Below are 15,648 nucleotides of genomic sequence, written 5' to 3'. Positions count from 1 at the left end.
AAGAGAAAAGAAAGTAGTCATAGGTTTTAGCAGCTTTTGAAGTGTTTAATTACTATGTTGACTAAGAAAAAGAGGGAGCAAATGATTAGCAGAATGAAGTGATTTAAAGGATCTGACGGAGCTTACAAGTTAGTCTCTTAGAGAGAAGAGATAAACAGTAAAATAAAACAACAACACTGTTGTGTTGTGATGCATGCGAAGGTCAATTATTGTTGTGTGAAAACAACTTATTACTTTGTCTGTGTCCCAAGCCAAGAAACAGAAGATTCATTCATCACCGGTTACACTTGCAATTCAAGGGAGAGAGTAGTGTTCACTGTACTTGAGTTGAGTGCTAGTTTTTTGCATAGTTTGAAGAAGAGAAGACAGAAGAAGGAGGGTCCTACTGCTTATTGTTTTGGCGGGCAGTAACAGTTTCTGTCAATGATTTATACTTGTGTGGTTCTTATTATCACTGCTTACCCTCTCTTCCTCTTTCTCTCTCTCTTTCTCAATGACCCACCCAATCAATTTCACACCTTGCTAATTCAATAAACCAACCCTTCCTCTCATCTTCCTCTCTCTCTCTCTCTCTCTCTCTCTCTCTCTCTCTCTCTCTCTCTCTCTCTCTCTCTCTCTCTTCTGGGTCTCTTTCATCAATAGTAGCAGCATTTTGGAATTTTGAGGTGCCCTTCAAAAGGGAAAGGTGGATCTCAGTCATATGAGGAGAACTTCTACAGTGAGTACTTGCTTTATACTCTTTTAATTCACTCTCATGCTTTGTAGTTACTAGTGGATGATGGCCTAATTGAGATCTAGAAGCCACAGATCAAGAATTACACTGCAGCTGGATCACCTATTCTTTATGTTTAGTGCATTTTTTAGTTGATTGTTATCCCTCGTTTTCAAACAAGTTGCACTTTGTTACTGACTGCTAAACTGGGTGGTGTTCTTGCTGTGAAAAATTTGAGATTTTTTATGCCCTGTGATGAAATGTAGTTGATCTGAGTAGTTCTACAGCTTCTCAATTTGAAATTCTTGAGTTAATCTATTACCCCTGTCTAGATCCTGCTTGAACTTCATAGTGTTTAATAATCATTGCCCTGTTAGCTACTGTTGTTTGAAGAAGCATGTGAAATATTGATGTAGTCATCATGGCTTGATAAGACTCCAAAATGGGGAAGGTTCTCACTTTTAGGTGCAGCTTTCATAGTAGTTACTGATGGCTAAACATTTTCTCTTGCAGCTTGTGGGTGTGCTTCTGGTACTTACATTAATCAGCTGTGGCCCATGGAGAGTGTGGAGCAGCTCACTTTGCAAGCAGACAAATTTGGAGGTTAGACCTCACAGCGTTAGTATTACAGAATTTGGCGCAGTTGGAGACGGGGTCACTCTCAACACAAAAGCATTTCAGAATGCAATATTTTACCTTAATTCATTTGCAGACAAAGGCGGAGCGAAGCTCTTTGTCCCGGCTGGCCGCTGGTTGACCGGTAGTTTTGATCTCATCAGCCATCTAACTCTCTGGTTGGACAAAGATGCTGTAATTCTTGGATCCACAGTAAGACATTGTTTCTTAATTTGGTTAGATGCTGGAGTAGGATAATCCAAAATCTATTGTCTTAATCAGTAGCTGGTAGAGTGATAGGTGATTTCTAAGATATCTTAATGGCATGCCCTGCTACTTATTACAGAACCCCGATGATTGGCCAGTTGTTGATCCTCTACCGTCATATGGGCGAGGAAGGGAGTTGCCGGGTGGAAGGCACAAGAGCCTCATTTATGGACAAGATTTGACTGATGTTGTTATAACAGGTTGATAATATTCATCAAATGATTGTCTTCTATGTACATGTTAGCTAGTTTATTGATTCTGTAAGTGTTCCAATGAAGGTAACAATGGAACAATTGATGGCCAAGGGAGTATTTGGTGGAGCCTGTTTAGGAACAAAACCTTGGATTATACGCGTCCCCATTTGGTAGAATTGATGAACTCGGCGGGGGTTCTCATCTCGAATTTAACCTTCTTAGATTCTCCATTTTGGAATATCCATCCTGTATATTGCAGGTTTGTCTTCTATGGAAGGACTGAGTTTATGTTATTTATTCCTTATTTTCTTCTGCACTTCAAGTACTTCTTCTTCCATTACCATTCAAAAGCTGTGCAATAGTGGGGCTTTGATGCTTAGGGGGGAGATTTGAGACTCTTTTTCTGGATGAACAGCCAAGTTACAGTTAAGAAAGTCAAGATCCTTGCTCCTCTTGATTCTCCAAACACAGATGGGATTGATCCAGGTGAATTAAGATTCTCACATATTCTAATAATATCCATCCTGTTAGAGAATCAAAAATGCTATGTACACACGAAAAATCAGTCACTGAATCAGCCACCATGTATTTTGTATTTAAACATATATTATATACGAGTGACTGATTTGGTAGCCGATTTTTCTTTGTACACATAGCATAGTTGTGATAGAATTTATGTCCTTGTAATTAAGATTCTCACATACAACTCTAAAATGTGGACAGATTCTTCAGACAATGTATGCATTGAAGACTGTTATATAAGCACGGGTGATGATCTGATTGCCATCAAAAGTGGCTGGGACGAGTATGGCATAGCATTCGGCCGTCCCAGCACAAACATTATCATCAACAGGCTCACCGGGAGGACGGCGACGAGTGCAGGGATTGCCATTGGAAGTGAGATGTCTGGTGGTGTATCAGAAGTCCATGCTCAAGACATTCGCTTCTTCGATTCATACAGCGCCATCAGAATAAAGACTTCTCCAGGGAGAGGTGGTTATGTTAGAAATGTCTTTGTCTCTAACATGACTTTAGAAAATGTTGACATTGCTATCAGGTTCACTGGTACATATGGGGATCATCCTGATGATAAATTTGATCCAAATGCATTACCTTTGATAGAAAAGATTACAATCAAGGATGTGATTGGCCAAAACATCAAGCGCGCCGGCCTTCTAGAAGGCATAGAAGGAGACAACTTTGTAAACATCTGTCTATCAAACATCATCCTTAATGTGAGCTCAAGCTATTCATGGAACTGCTCTAATGTCCAAGGATATTCCGATTTCGTTTCGCCGGAAGCTTGCAAGCCTCTCAAGGAGAGAATATTCCCAGAGCATTGTTCAGACTGTTACAATTTATCCAATCACCTGCAAAGTTCAAATAATCAAACAAGAGGTGCTTGGTTACTATCTTGGTAAATTGTGGAGTTTATAGCATTATATGCTACCCAAAAAAAAAAGGTCACTTTATAGCTGAAATTTGATTGGTGCATTTTTTCAGCAGGACAAATTTCAGGTGACATACAATGTTGAGTTGGGAGTTGCTGATCTTGTGGTTGTGCATCTGCGGAAAGATACTGAGAGAGATGATTGTTTCTTGTAACTTGTGTGCAGTAAACAATAATTTGAGTGATTTATCATAAAATAGGAAGTTGAATTGAATGATTTCATGTCTTTTCTTTTTACTAGATACATATGGCTTTTTTTGGTTGGGGGGGGAGAGAAAAAGATAAGAAATTTTGTGTTGCCATTTATTTTTTGAAGGAAAAGAATGTGTTTGGTTGTTGATAGATAAGAGAATGAGATGCTGTTAGTTAGTTTGTAACCACTCTAAATTCCTTTTCTGTTGCAACTTTATTTGATGTTGGAGAATTTGCACAAGTCCTAGGTAGTTACTTCCCTTTTACTGCATCCTTAGATTTGAATAAGGAATCCAATAAACAAGCTTCCTAGGAAAGTGGAATCTAATCAATTTCATACCTCTTCTTTACAATGAAAAAAAAATTAAAGCACATTAGTCATCATCAGCACCACATAACTTACTATTTGTCAGTTTCTTTTCAGTTTTTTATTTTTATTTTTTGGGTTGAAGGATATTTAAGGCTTAATGATCTCTGCTTATGAACTCTTTTATCAATTAAAAAAAAAAAAAGATAAAATCAAATAGTAACACACTAATACTACATAATATGTATTTTATATCATAAAATAAATGTGTGCAAAGGAGATATATATAAAAAGTAGTACAAATATCATTTTTTTAATAAAATATATAACTTTTTTTTACAAATATATATATATATATATATAATAAAAATGTTTGGTGAACCATATATTTAGAAGTAAATTGACTGGAACAATACTAGGCAGGTTTAAATCATAAAGAAATTCAAGTGTCACAAAAGATGAACATCCCAAGTACACTTGGAACTGCTGAATCAATATAATTATAGGGATGAATGAACAATGAAGGAATCAAGAAATATAGTAGTATCAATTAAGGTTAGAATCCCAATTTTCAAGATACTTTAGCTATGTAGTATGTACTATCTATCTAGGAGAGAATTCAGTTGCATCTTTGTTGATGATTGCACACACAACCACCCTTAAAATATATGTTTCAAGTTCATATTGCAATTAACACCGAGTGATTGCTATAGTATCTAAAAGTGTTTACTTAACATATCAAAAAGGTTAAAATTAATATTTAATTTTAAAAATATAAAAATAAATAATTATTAAATATTCAAAATTTATTATAAAAAATAAGTTAGGTACAAGAGGCACCATAGTATTTTCTTTTAACATGGGTTGCTGAAAAACATTGTACCAACAATTTTTACAGAGGAGACACTTCGCGCCATGCAGCGCCAACAAACAGCGTAGTCCATTGGGCTTAGTTTTGGGCCTCAGAAACCCCCCATGAGTTTCAGCTTTAATTAAACTTGGAATTTGGGCCTCTGACCAGAAACAATAACCCTCGAATTTAGACCGAAAACATAGATTCCCCAGACCACTATAGTTTTTGTGCTTTCTTTTGGTTAGGCCCTGTTGGAATAAAAAACAAAAATTAGGTAGCATATCCCCAAAAGAATAAATGTTAAAGAAAATTCTATTCTCCTCTATTAAAATGACATTTTCTTTCATTGTATTTATAAAATATATATTCTTCTTTTTTATAATTTTTAAAATTTATTTTTAATTCATTTTAATTTTTTTGTGTTAACTAATATTAATTTTATCTATTTTTTAAGAAAAAATAAATTATTTTTTATAAAAATATCTTTTAACAAAAAATTTATTTTTTTGTTATTAAATTTTGCTTATCAAAATATTTTTTAATAAATTATTTTTTTATTGATTAAATTATATTTTTATCAAAATATTTTTTAAAAAATTTAATAATTAAATTATTTTTTTAAAATACCCTTTAATAATTTTTTAATTATTAAATTGTGATTTTACCAAAATTTTTGTTAACAATTATAGTTATATTTTATTATTAATTTTTTGATAACATATATATTATTTTAATTTTAAATAAAAAATTTGATAAAATTATTTTTCGATATCAATATATATTAATTATTATTCATATTAATAGTGGTAAACTTTTTTTATTTTTGGTAAACCGTTGATGCTTTTTCTAGGAAAAAAATGTTATTTGTAAATTAAAATTAGTCACTAAAATCAATTACATCATATATATATATATATATATATATATATATATATATATATATATATAATTTAATTTATTTTTAATATATATTTATATTTTAATATATATTTTATATATTTTTTATACTGATAAACGTAACTATCATAGTTGTAAAATGGTGTACCAATAGAGAAAGGCAGTATCAAATGCATGCCAGCATTTAGAATAACGGAGTAAAACAATGGTCAGTTCAAGATCCAATATATCGAATTTCTGCATGCAAACATTTGTAAATAATATAAATATATCTTTTTAGACAAACTGGTAGATGTTACTACCAAGAATTCCTCGATAATGGATATCCTTTCGGGATCTTCAAATTTTGCATATCTCATCATTGAATGAATGAACGTTGAATTTAAAAAATCGGGGAATCAATATTTGTCCGAAGAAATTGCATGCATTCTCTCATCTGGTTGAGTTTATTCACACTTGAAATAATAATAAGTCTAAGATAAATTAACCATGACATCGACTAAAACATCATCGTCAAGACTTGAACCCTTTGTCAAAATATTAGTTGATGAATCCTTGCCAAATAAAGAGTCCAAAATCAATATTTTCTCTTTTTAGAAAAATCTGGCTTCTTGATTCTTCATTAGCCAGCTAGATATTGGTTATTATTGAGTTAATTAGGCACTGAGAGAGAGCAGTAACAAACTCTTTAATCTGTTTGCATAATAGAAAGAGTGCCTAATAATCTTCTCTTTAATTTCTGTACATATATACCTTGGTTTTAAGTTAACTAGGCAATATAATTATGATGAGAAATTTAAAGAAAATAAAATTGCAGGATAGTCGTGACACTGACACGTGTCGTGTTGAATGGAAGAAGCTAGTTGGTAGAGTAGGTAGTACATGACTGAGGAAGTTGCGGTGACCCATTCGGTGACACAGAAATAGCACTTCCACCATTGTTACTGCTTCCAATGATTGATGAGAGTGCCGCAGCCACGGCCGCAGTGAAGTTTGGATCCGAAGCAATGGCTGCACTCACTGTCTCCACCATAGACGGCGAATTATTAGAAGGCTGGGGTTGTTGTCGATGAACCAAAGGAGGCATCAGCTTCTGGTGGTGAGAGATTAAGAACGGGTGCCCTGCTATAAGCTGATGTGGAGGAGTGACTGCATGCAATGGGAGAGGGAAGGTAACACCGGGAGGAGGGACCAAACGGTGGAGTTGGAGTGCGTTGTGGTGGTTGTGTGTGAGGTCCAGAGTGATGGTGGGAAATGGCGCGGAAGCTGATAGCGTCGCCATTGATGTGTAGGGCATTGATGAAGAGAAGTATCCTCCTGCTGCTGAAGTTGCTAGGGTTTCTTTGGACGATGATGAGGTTGATCCTGATAGTAGCATGGCTGCTGCGGCTGAAGTCGTGTTGGCCATGGCGGTGGCTGCCGGCGGAAGAGGGTGGTTGTGGTTACCTTCATAGGTTGTTATTAGGACTGTACTGTCCTCTGCGCATCTTTGAACCTGCTTCCGAACTGGGCATCCAGCAGCCATGGTGCACCGATAGTAGGCTCGAGGACTGGGGTTACCCTTAGCCATTTTTTGTCCGTATTTCCTCCACTGGCATCCATCGCTAATCTGCGTTCATTCGTGTTAGAGATATAACTATTTATATACTTCTGATTTAAAAGTTTAGAGTTGGATAATATAATTACCAGAGGAGCTTCTGATCTTGCGCGAACTGAAACCCTGGCTTTCCTGAAAGGAAGGTCAGAAGAAGGAAGCTTGGGTTCTTCTAAGTTGGGAGTCTTGCATGATCCCCAACTCTGAGAAGAAGATCGCTCAAGGATGTCTTCTTCTGTAGCAGATGCTGCTACTTGCTTTCCCAAATGAAGCTTAGTCAAACCATCTTCATCATCTTCGTTATTATCATCATTCTCATCATGCTTCTTTGACATTACCTCCTCTGCATTATTACCATTATTGTTTGATGCTGATACCTCTCTTTCTCTCTTTTCATCACCGGATACCGAAGCATCGTTATTCTTCATCTCTACTTTCGCCCTTCCATCTCCCTCCACAGCTTTTTCTCCACTTATCATCCCATTGCTCTTAACACCAGTATTCTGTTCCAACAATCACAACTATGTGTTATTACTTGGAATTACTTAGCACTTCCCACATATAATAAAGGTGAGTGTAAGGTTTGATTTATTGAAATTCGCTTTATTTGTTGACACATTACGTGTTATATAAACGATAAAGAAGAAAGAGATAATTGAGATCTCTTTTTGATATGTGAGGACCAAGTCAATGTTGACCCCAGAATGAGGCGCGTAATTGTTATTGTGAATGATGATTGATTGTCTCTTATGAAAATAGATTGCCCCTCGCCCTCTCTTTTTCTTGTCTTATCCTTTGAAATTTATCAAAAAAAAACTTAGCTTAAAATTATTAGTCCATGATGTATACCTTTTTTTTAGTTCAAATATCGCATTTTAAATAATTAAAGAGATAAGAGTGATGAGACCAAATAATTATGATGAATTAATTTCCATGCAATATATATCACTCAGTTCAGCTCTCTGGTTATTAGTTATATATTCGTAAGCGGTTAGCACGCATGTGAAAACTGAAATCACGGTTTTATATATACGTCTGTAGAAATAAAGAATACATATTTTATTTATATATATACTGTATAAGAAATGTATAGTGGATGGGTTTATATATAGTAGGGAGTGGTGTTTTATTTATTGGTTATGTGATGATAAAAAATGAATACACCTAACTTGCAGGTACTGGATATTAATATATAGAGAATTGAAGGAGTGTAGAAAGAGTTTGAAAAATGGGCGTGAATGAAGAGGATCCGCACGCTTTCTAATTTAAGTGAGGCACGTTACCTTGTTCCTTCACTGACTAAGAGAGAGAGAGAGAGAGAAGAGAAATGAGTAAAAATTGGCACAAGCAAACAAATAATGCTTCCGTCATATAGGAGAAGAAGAAGGAAGAAATTAATTAAAATTAATACTGATCTTGACGAAATTAAATGTAGAAAATATTGAAAACCTGATGATGATGAGTAAGCTTTTGTTTCTGCAGAGCCATGAAGAGCTGTGCCTGCAGTTGGCTATAGCTTTTGGCGATCTGATCCACCATACTTCTCAGCTTTCGATTCTCTTCTTGCAGTCTCCGTAATTCACCTTCCACCATTTTCCTCTGAAAAATATATAATTATTGTATAATCACGGAACTCGTGAATTACGTGCGCTTATTATATACAAACCTCGGATTCAGTATTTTCGGCATTAGGTGATCCCTTTGAAGTTGAAATTCCAGTAGTTGCACACGTTAAGTTCAGCCCAGTCTGCATATATAGCATGATTAATTAGCTAACAAATAAGGATGATACAAAAATTAAAGTGATGGAACGTTAGTTAGTTACGTTTACAGTAGGGTGATGAGGGAAGGATGAAGCGTTGTTGGTGGTGGTGCCATGACGATGATGATCGGCAGCAGTTGATGATGATGATGAGAAGAAATCCACTTCTTTGACGTCCCTAGAGGGTAAGAAAGTCAATTCACGGGGGTGTGGGTTATCCATTTCTTATACGAATAGAAATTAAAGAGAGAGAGAGAGAAAGAGGAGGACGACGACGAAGAAGAAGAAGAAATAAGAAAGTGGTGGGTTCAACTGGGGAAGTGGTTTTAAATGGGGGTAGCTCGCGCGTACACACACGCACTCCTTCCACCTTGAGCTACGGCTTATGGGCCCCACCTCCGCTTACCCAATAATATTAGAATATATTAATATCAGTATAACATTATTTTCGATGAATAATTAAAAATATTGAACTACTGATTAAAATGATTGATTAACATAAATTAAATATTTTTCTAAGATGATAGTAGTAAAAAAGAAAGTAAGTAATTTAAGTGAATGAAAAGTAACGATTTTAAAGAGGAAGAAATGGGAAGTGAGCAGCCGTTTTGGGCAGAAGTGACGTCAACCTTAGGGCACCAAAGCTGCAACGAATTTATCCTGTTTTATGTTCACACTTGACAGTACTCTTGTTACCAAGTTGTAATGTAAAAATGGAAAGATTATTTGAATAAGGAAGGAAGGAAGGAGATTGTGCATTGTATGGGGATGGGAGAAGGGGGAAGTGCACGTGCACGTGGAGGGGAGTCCCCTGAGGTCAACGGAGTTGACGGCACGGCTCTCTGTATCGGACGGTAGTTAGAGACGGTGGGGCCCGCGTGATTTGGAATAACCTAATCCCAGTGACTTTCAAGGGCTATAACTATACTCCTCTACTATGCATGTATTGCTACGCTACCACGTACCAACCATCAAGGAAAATATATATACATATATATTACCATTGCATTTATTTTCGTAAACCCGTCAACTAACTACACCACTCTTTCACTTAAATTCATTAGTACAATAAACATGCATGATACATGCATCATAGTATACATTATTGCTAATTTGCTATGAGGAGTGTTAGAGTTAAGTAAATTTTGTCATCTGTAATAATTAATTAATTATTATTAATATTTTTAATAGTATAAAATTTTATCTAATAATATAAAATTACTTATTTTTATTTATTGATTAAGTTTTGACCAAATTTTAATAAAAATACTGACTTCTTAAACATTCTCTCTATATATATATATATGCTGTCTATATTAAAATTAGGTTTGCAAAATAGATTTTTTTTCTTTTTTTAATCGGTTTTATCACTTAATTAATAATCTAAAACTATAAAATATTATTTAAAATGTATCTATTTTTTGTCTTATATTTTAAATATATTGGACAATTTTATTGTTAATTCAATCAAACATCTTCAATTTAAGAATAAGAGTTTTTAAAGTGAGAAAATAAGATTTTAATCACTAATAAATTTATAATAATTTTTGGAATTAATTTCTATATACAAGTGTTTTGCACTTATAAGTTTTACAAGCTTGAAGAGAACAAAATTCACTAAACATGTTGCTTATGTTACGTGCCTCTTTAATAGATTTTTAAATCAATTCAAATCAATTAACGCGCAAATATATAACTTTCATTTTTCAAAAGATTTTGTTTATTTTTTCGAGTTTCTTGCCAAATTTGTTGGATCTCCTTCATGAGTTCTCTCTTTGCCTTTTCATTCGTTGTTTTACCTGCGTTTATCACTGGTTTCTTCTTCGTCATTTACGTGCGTTTTCTTTCTATATATTCTTGCTTCGTTTTTTTTTATTTTCATGATTTCTGAAATCAAGCTTTGAAATCGTTTTGAATATAATAGAACTTCAAAAATACACCCAAACGATTACAGAAATACACCCAAAAAATAAATTTAAGAAATACACTCGAAACATGGGAGAGACAGTATATTTCTTCTTGAAATCGTTTAATGTTTGCTGGTTAAGAATGAGGCACATGGCAAATACAATTTAGAAAAAAAATCTAGAAGAACAGTAAAATAGTACCTTGAATAATGTTTTTTCGTTTTTTCTGGTTTTTTTATGGAGATTTGTATCTTTTCTTCTTGATTTCTTCTAGTTTTCGCGAAGAGTTTGAACGTTTCTGCAGAATCGTAGTTTGTTTCGAATGTCGTTTGAATTTTGACGATTTGCATTTTGATTGAGGTAGAAGAGAAAGAGTGCGGCAAACGTGTTGTGGAAGAATGATTAAGGCGCGTGCGTTGGACGCTCGATTCTAAAGAAGTGGTGCGCGTATTTTTTTTTTAAATTTTGGCCAACTTGTATAACCAAAAAACACTTGTATGTATAGTAAGCGTGTAATTTGCTAGCTATCTTAATTTAAAGTCGATTTTTTTTTTCAATATGTTCGCTTTGGACGAGCATAATTCATATTTTTTTAAAATTATTATTAAGAAAATCTTTCTTACAATAACAAAATGGATTCTTTATTATAATATTTCTAGCAAATAGTTCTTTCAATTACGGTTGCCAAAATCAAAGATAACTTCAAAATAAAAATCACTAACAGATAAACATATTTTTTATGAAATATAACGGTTGAGACTTGAGATCTAAATAAAGTTATCTATATATTAATTATTTGATAAAATATTTTAACTTAAAATTAATTCTAATAAAATAATTTAGTTTAATAAAATAATTTTATGATATCAATTTAATTAACACTATAATTTTATATATAGAGCCAAATCTTAAAAAAATAATTTTTATATTCATATAATAAAGTGGAAGCAAAATTAACAAACTAGCGAGGATAAATAAATATATGCTGTTCATACCCTGTCCCAATAATAAAGGCCCAAGGTCCAAATAAAAGGCCTAGTCCAGAGGATTGAGCCTTACTAAGCACCAACCTTCACACCAAGAAGTCGGTGTTAAACCCGACTTACTCCCAAGAAGTCGGGACGGAGAATAGTTGGCAGATAAGCACTCATTCAAATGAGTAACTGCCCCTAAAATCTCTCTAACTACTTTATCGAGCCATATGTTAACCTCCCTAAGATAATGGGACGGTTAACACCCTAAAAATATGGCACTACTCCAACAGTGGTTATTGGCTCACCACTATAAATACACTGACACTCCTCAGGTATCTCTAAGCCCAATACTCTCTAGACCTGCTCACACCCTTGCTAACTTAGGCATCGGAGTGTCTTTGCAGGTACCACCCCCCATTCATTCACGAACACAAGTCGGAAGGAGGCTCCAACGTGCAAACTAGCTCGGAAGCCGCCATCCGCGGACGATTGGGCCAACCAAAGCCATCCATCTTATTAATCTCCGGTTACCCACCGTAACATTGGCGCCGTTGCTGGGGAACCGAGAGATCATCCATCGATGGCGGATAGATCCCACGAAGAAGGCCATGTGGAGACAGATTCTGAACAAGAGAATCTGGACACAGGCAACAACGATGTGGACCTCACCCTCCACCAGGAAATCGATAATCAACACAGGGAAGGCACTTCCGGAGTAAAGAACCTGAAGGTAAACTCCTCAGAAGGGCACGAGTCAGAAAAAGAAGGACCACCCCATGTAACTGAACTCATGGGATTAGTCCACAGCCGCCTGGAGCAGTTAGAGCAGGAACGAGAGCGGCAAAAGGAAACTGAAAAGAGCCTAAAAGAGGAGATGGAACGACGAAAAGAGTTAGAAAGAAAACTCTTAAAGTTGGAATCCTCCCTCAAAAGTCGCAACTCCCGCGACGAACAAGAAGAACCACCCTTAGGAGGGGAGGATCCCTTCAGTGAGGACATAATGAGGGCTAAAGTCCCGAGAAACTTCAAAAGCCCTGATATGGACCTCTATGACGGAACCACGGATCCAAAGCATCACCTGAGAAACTTCAAAAGTCGGATGTATCTAGCTGATGCTTCCGACGCTACGCGATGCAAAGCCTTCCCGACCACTCTATCAAAAGCAGCGATGAAGTGGTTCGATAGCCTCCCCCCGAGGTCGGTTGCTGATGAGCGGATATTTTATACGCTTTTTGGGGGTAATTTCATGTAGATTTTAAAATGTTTTAATTAGTTTTTAATAGAATTTTATTAGTTTTTAAGCAAAAATCATATTTCTGGACTTTACTATGAGTGTGTGTATTTTTCTGTGATTTCAGGTATTTTCTGGCTGAAATTGAGAAAGCTGAGCAGAAATCTGACTTAGGCTGAAAAAGGACTGCTGATGCTGTTGGATCCTGACCTCCCTGCACTCGAAATGGATTTTCTTGAGTTACAGAAGTCCAATTGGCGCGCTCTCAATGGCGTTGGAAAGTAGACATCCAGGGCTTTCCAGCAATATATAATAGTCCATACTTTGCGCGAAGATAGACGACGTAACTTGGCGTTGAACGCCAAGTACATGCTGCTGTCTGGAGTTAAACGCCAGAAAAACGTCATGATCCGGAGTTGAACGCCCAAAACACGTCATAACTTGGAGTTTAACTCCAAGAAAAGCCTCTACTCGTGGATAGCTTTAGTCTCAGCCCCAGCACACACCAAGTGGGCCCCAGAAGTGGATTTCTACACCAATTATCTTAGTTTACTCATATTCTGTAAACCTAGGATACTAGTTTACTATTTAAACAACTTTTAGAGAATTATTTTGGATCTCATGACATTTTCAGATCTGAATTACATACTTTTTGATGGCATGAGTCTCTAAACTCCATTGTTGGGGGTGAGGAGCTCTGCAGCGTCTCGATGAATTAATACAATTACTTTGTTTTCCATTCAAACACGCTTGTTCTTATCTAAGATGTTCATTCGCGCATAATTATGGAGAAGGTGATGATCCGTGACACTCATCACCTTCCCCAAACCATGAACGTGTGCCTGACAACCACTTCCGTTCTACATCAGACTGAATGAGTATCTCTTAGATTCATTACACAGAATCTTCGTGGTATAAGCCGGATTGATGGCGGCATTCATGAGAATCCGGAAAGTCTAAACCTTGTCTGTGGTATTCCGAGTAGGATTCTGGGATTGAATGACTGTGACGAGCTTCAAACTCCTGAAGGCTGGGCGTTAGTGACAGACGCAAAAGAATCAATGGATTCTACTCCAACCTGATTGAGAACCGACAGATGATTAGCCGTGCTGTGACAGAGCATAGGAACGTTTTCACTGAGAGGATGGGAAGTAGCCATTGATAACGGTGACACCCTACATAGAGCTTGCCATAGAAGGGATTTTGCGTGTGGAAAAGGATTTCAAAGAAGAGTTGAAGTTCAGAGGACAAAGCATCTCCAAAACTCCAACATATTTCTCATTACTAAACAACAAGTAACGCTATTATTCTCTTTTATTTTTCCGATCTAATAATTCCAACTGATAATTTTAATTAATATTCTGACTAAGAATAATAAGATAAACATAGCTTGCTTCAAACCAATAATCTCCGTGGGATCGACCCTTACTCACGTAAGGTATTACTTGGACGACCCAGTGCACTTGCTGGTTAGTTGTGCGGATTTCAAATTCGTGCACCAAGTTTTTGGCGCCGTTACCGGGGATTATTCGAGTTTGAACAACTAAAGGTTTATTTTATTTCTTAGATTAGGAATAATTTATTTTTATTTTTATTGTTATAGAGTCATTAAATCTTGATAGGATAGTTTCTTTTCAAAATTTATTATTTTTCTTAATTACTTGCTAATTTTCGTGAGTCTAGTGTTTTGTTCTAAGTTTGGTGTCAATTACATGTCTTATATTTTTCTTTAAAATTTTCGACTTGTGTTCTTTGTTCTTCATTGATCTTCAAGTTGTTCTTGTTTATTTTTCTTGTTTGATCTCAAGTTTTTCTTGTTTTGTGTCTTTTCTTGTTTTTCTTGTGCTTTTTCAAAACATTAACTTTCAAAAATTATACTTTTATCCATAAAAATAACACATCTTTAAAATACATTACATTTTTAGCTCAGTTGGTTATAGCGGGGGTTTATGTTCTTAACAATTGGGCACTTTCTTTTTAAAATCCTTTTTCAAAAATAATTTTTCTTGATTTAATCTTGTGCCAAACTTTAAGTTTTGTGTTTTCTTGTTAATATTTTTTTTTATTTTCGAAAATTTGTCTTGGTTTTCTAAAAATTTTAAGTTTGGTGTTCTTCCTTTTGTTCTTGGTGTTCTTGTGAATCTTCAAAGTGTTCTTGAGTTTTTCTTGTGTCTTGATCTTAAAATTTTTAAGTTTGGTGTTCCTTGGTGTTTTCCCTCCAAAAAAAATTTCGAAAATAAGGAGCATTAGATCTAAAAATTTTAAGTCTTGTGTCTTTTGTGTGTTTTTCTCTTTCATCATAAAATTCAAAATTCAAAAAAAAAAATTTATTTTCTAACTAATTTTGAACTATTTTTTTTCGAAAATTTTATATAAAAATTCAAATTTCAATTTCAAAATATTTCCAATTTCTTTTATTTATTTCATTTTTCTATTTTATTTTATAAAAATTAATTCGAAAAAAAAAATCAACATATAAATTATCCCTTGTATTCCATCATGGAAGCAAGTAGGAATGAACAGTCCAAGAGGACTCTGGGGTCATATGCTAACACCACTACTGCTTCATATGGGAGTAGTATCTGTATACCCTCCATTGGAGTTAGTAGCTTTGAGTTGAATCATCAGCTCATTATCATGGTGCAGCAAAACTGTCAGTATTCTGGTCTTCCACATGAAGAACCTACAGAGTT

The 15,648-nt window shown here is 35.1% G+C and overlaps 2 protein-coding genes across 7 annotated transcripts; one reads left to right on the top strand and one right to left on the bottom strand.

Annotated features, from left to right (window-relative positions):
- Positions 1–3,756, top strand: LOC130935688 (probable polygalacturonase). 6 transcript variants are annotated; one of them, XM_057865556.1, is made up of 8 exons: positions 1–718; positions 1,226–1,315; positions 1,425–1,540; positions 1,674–1,794; positions 1,873–2,047; positions 2,204–2,274; positions 2,512–3,205; positions 3,292–3,755. In XM_057865556.1, exons 2-8 carry the CDS (start codon positions 1,270–1,272, stop codon positions 3,308–3,310), a joined length of 1,242 nt encoding a protein of 413 aa, XP_057721539.1. In that variant the 5' UTR covers positions 1–718; positions 1,226–1,269; the 3' UTR covers positions 3,311–3,755. The 6 variants fall into 6 exon arrangements, with proteins under 6 accessions (XP_057721539.1, XP_057721535.1, XP_057721534.1 ...); XM_057865552.1 differs by having other exon boundaries at positions 2–718; positions 1,226–1,540; XM_057865551.1 differs by lacking the exon at positions 1–718 and having other exon boundaries at positions 731–1,540; positions 3,292–3,756.
- Positions 3,757–6,157: 2,401 nt separating this feature from the next.
- Positions 6,158–9,130, bottom strand: LOC130932430 (probable WRKY transcription factor 47). The gene is made up of 5 exons (XM_057861753.1): positions 8,907–9,130; positions 8,748–8,828; positions 8,531–8,680; positions 7,174–7,584; positions 6,158–7,096 (listed from the first exon to the last, which is right to left on the bottom strand). Exons 1-5 carry the CDS (start codon positions 9,063–9,065, stop codon positions 6,347–6,349), a joined length of 1,551 nt encoding a protein of 516 aa, XP_057717736.1. The 5' UTR covers positions 9,066–9,130; the 3' UTR covers positions 6,158–6,346.
- Positions 9,131–15,648: the final 6,518 nt, after the last annotated feature.

The sequence above is a fragment of the Arachis stenosperma genome, chromosome 6, assembly GCF_014773155.1.
Source record: "Arachis stenosperma cultivar V10309 chromosome 6, arast.V10309.gnm1.PFL2, whole genome shotgun sequence".
Taxonomy (NCBI): Eukaryota; Viridiplantae; Streptophyta; class Magnoliopsida; order Fabales; family Fabaceae; genus Arachis; species Arachis stenosperma.
Note: the sequence above shows the minus strand (reverse complement) of the source record. Positions and strands in the feature narration are given on the sequence as shown.

Coding starts and splice junctions, on each gene's coding strand:
- LOC130935688 (XM_057865551.1), top strand. CDS start 1,202: ATGGCTAAACATTTTCTCTTGCAGCTTGTGGGTGTGCTTCTGGTACTT. Junction 2,048..2,203: donor ATCCATCCTGTATATTGCAG/GTTTGTCTTCTA, acceptor CTGGATGAACAG/CCAAGTTACAGTTAAGAAAG. Junction 2,275..2,511: donor CACAGATGGGATTGATCCAG/GTGAATTAAGAT, acceptor AAATGTGGACAG/ATTCTTCAGACAATGTATGC.
- LOC130932430 (XM_057861753.1), bottom strand. CDS start 9,065: ATGGATAACCCACACCCCCGTGAATTGACTTTCTTACCCTCTAGGGAC. Junction 8,829..8,906: donor CTCATCACCCTACTGTAAAC/GTAACTAACTAA, acceptor CTATATATGCAG/ACTGGGCTGAACTTAACGTG. Junction 7,585..8,530: donor AGCTTACTCATCATCATCAG/GTTTTCAATATT, acceptor TTGTTGGAACAG/AATACTGGTGTTAAGAGCAA.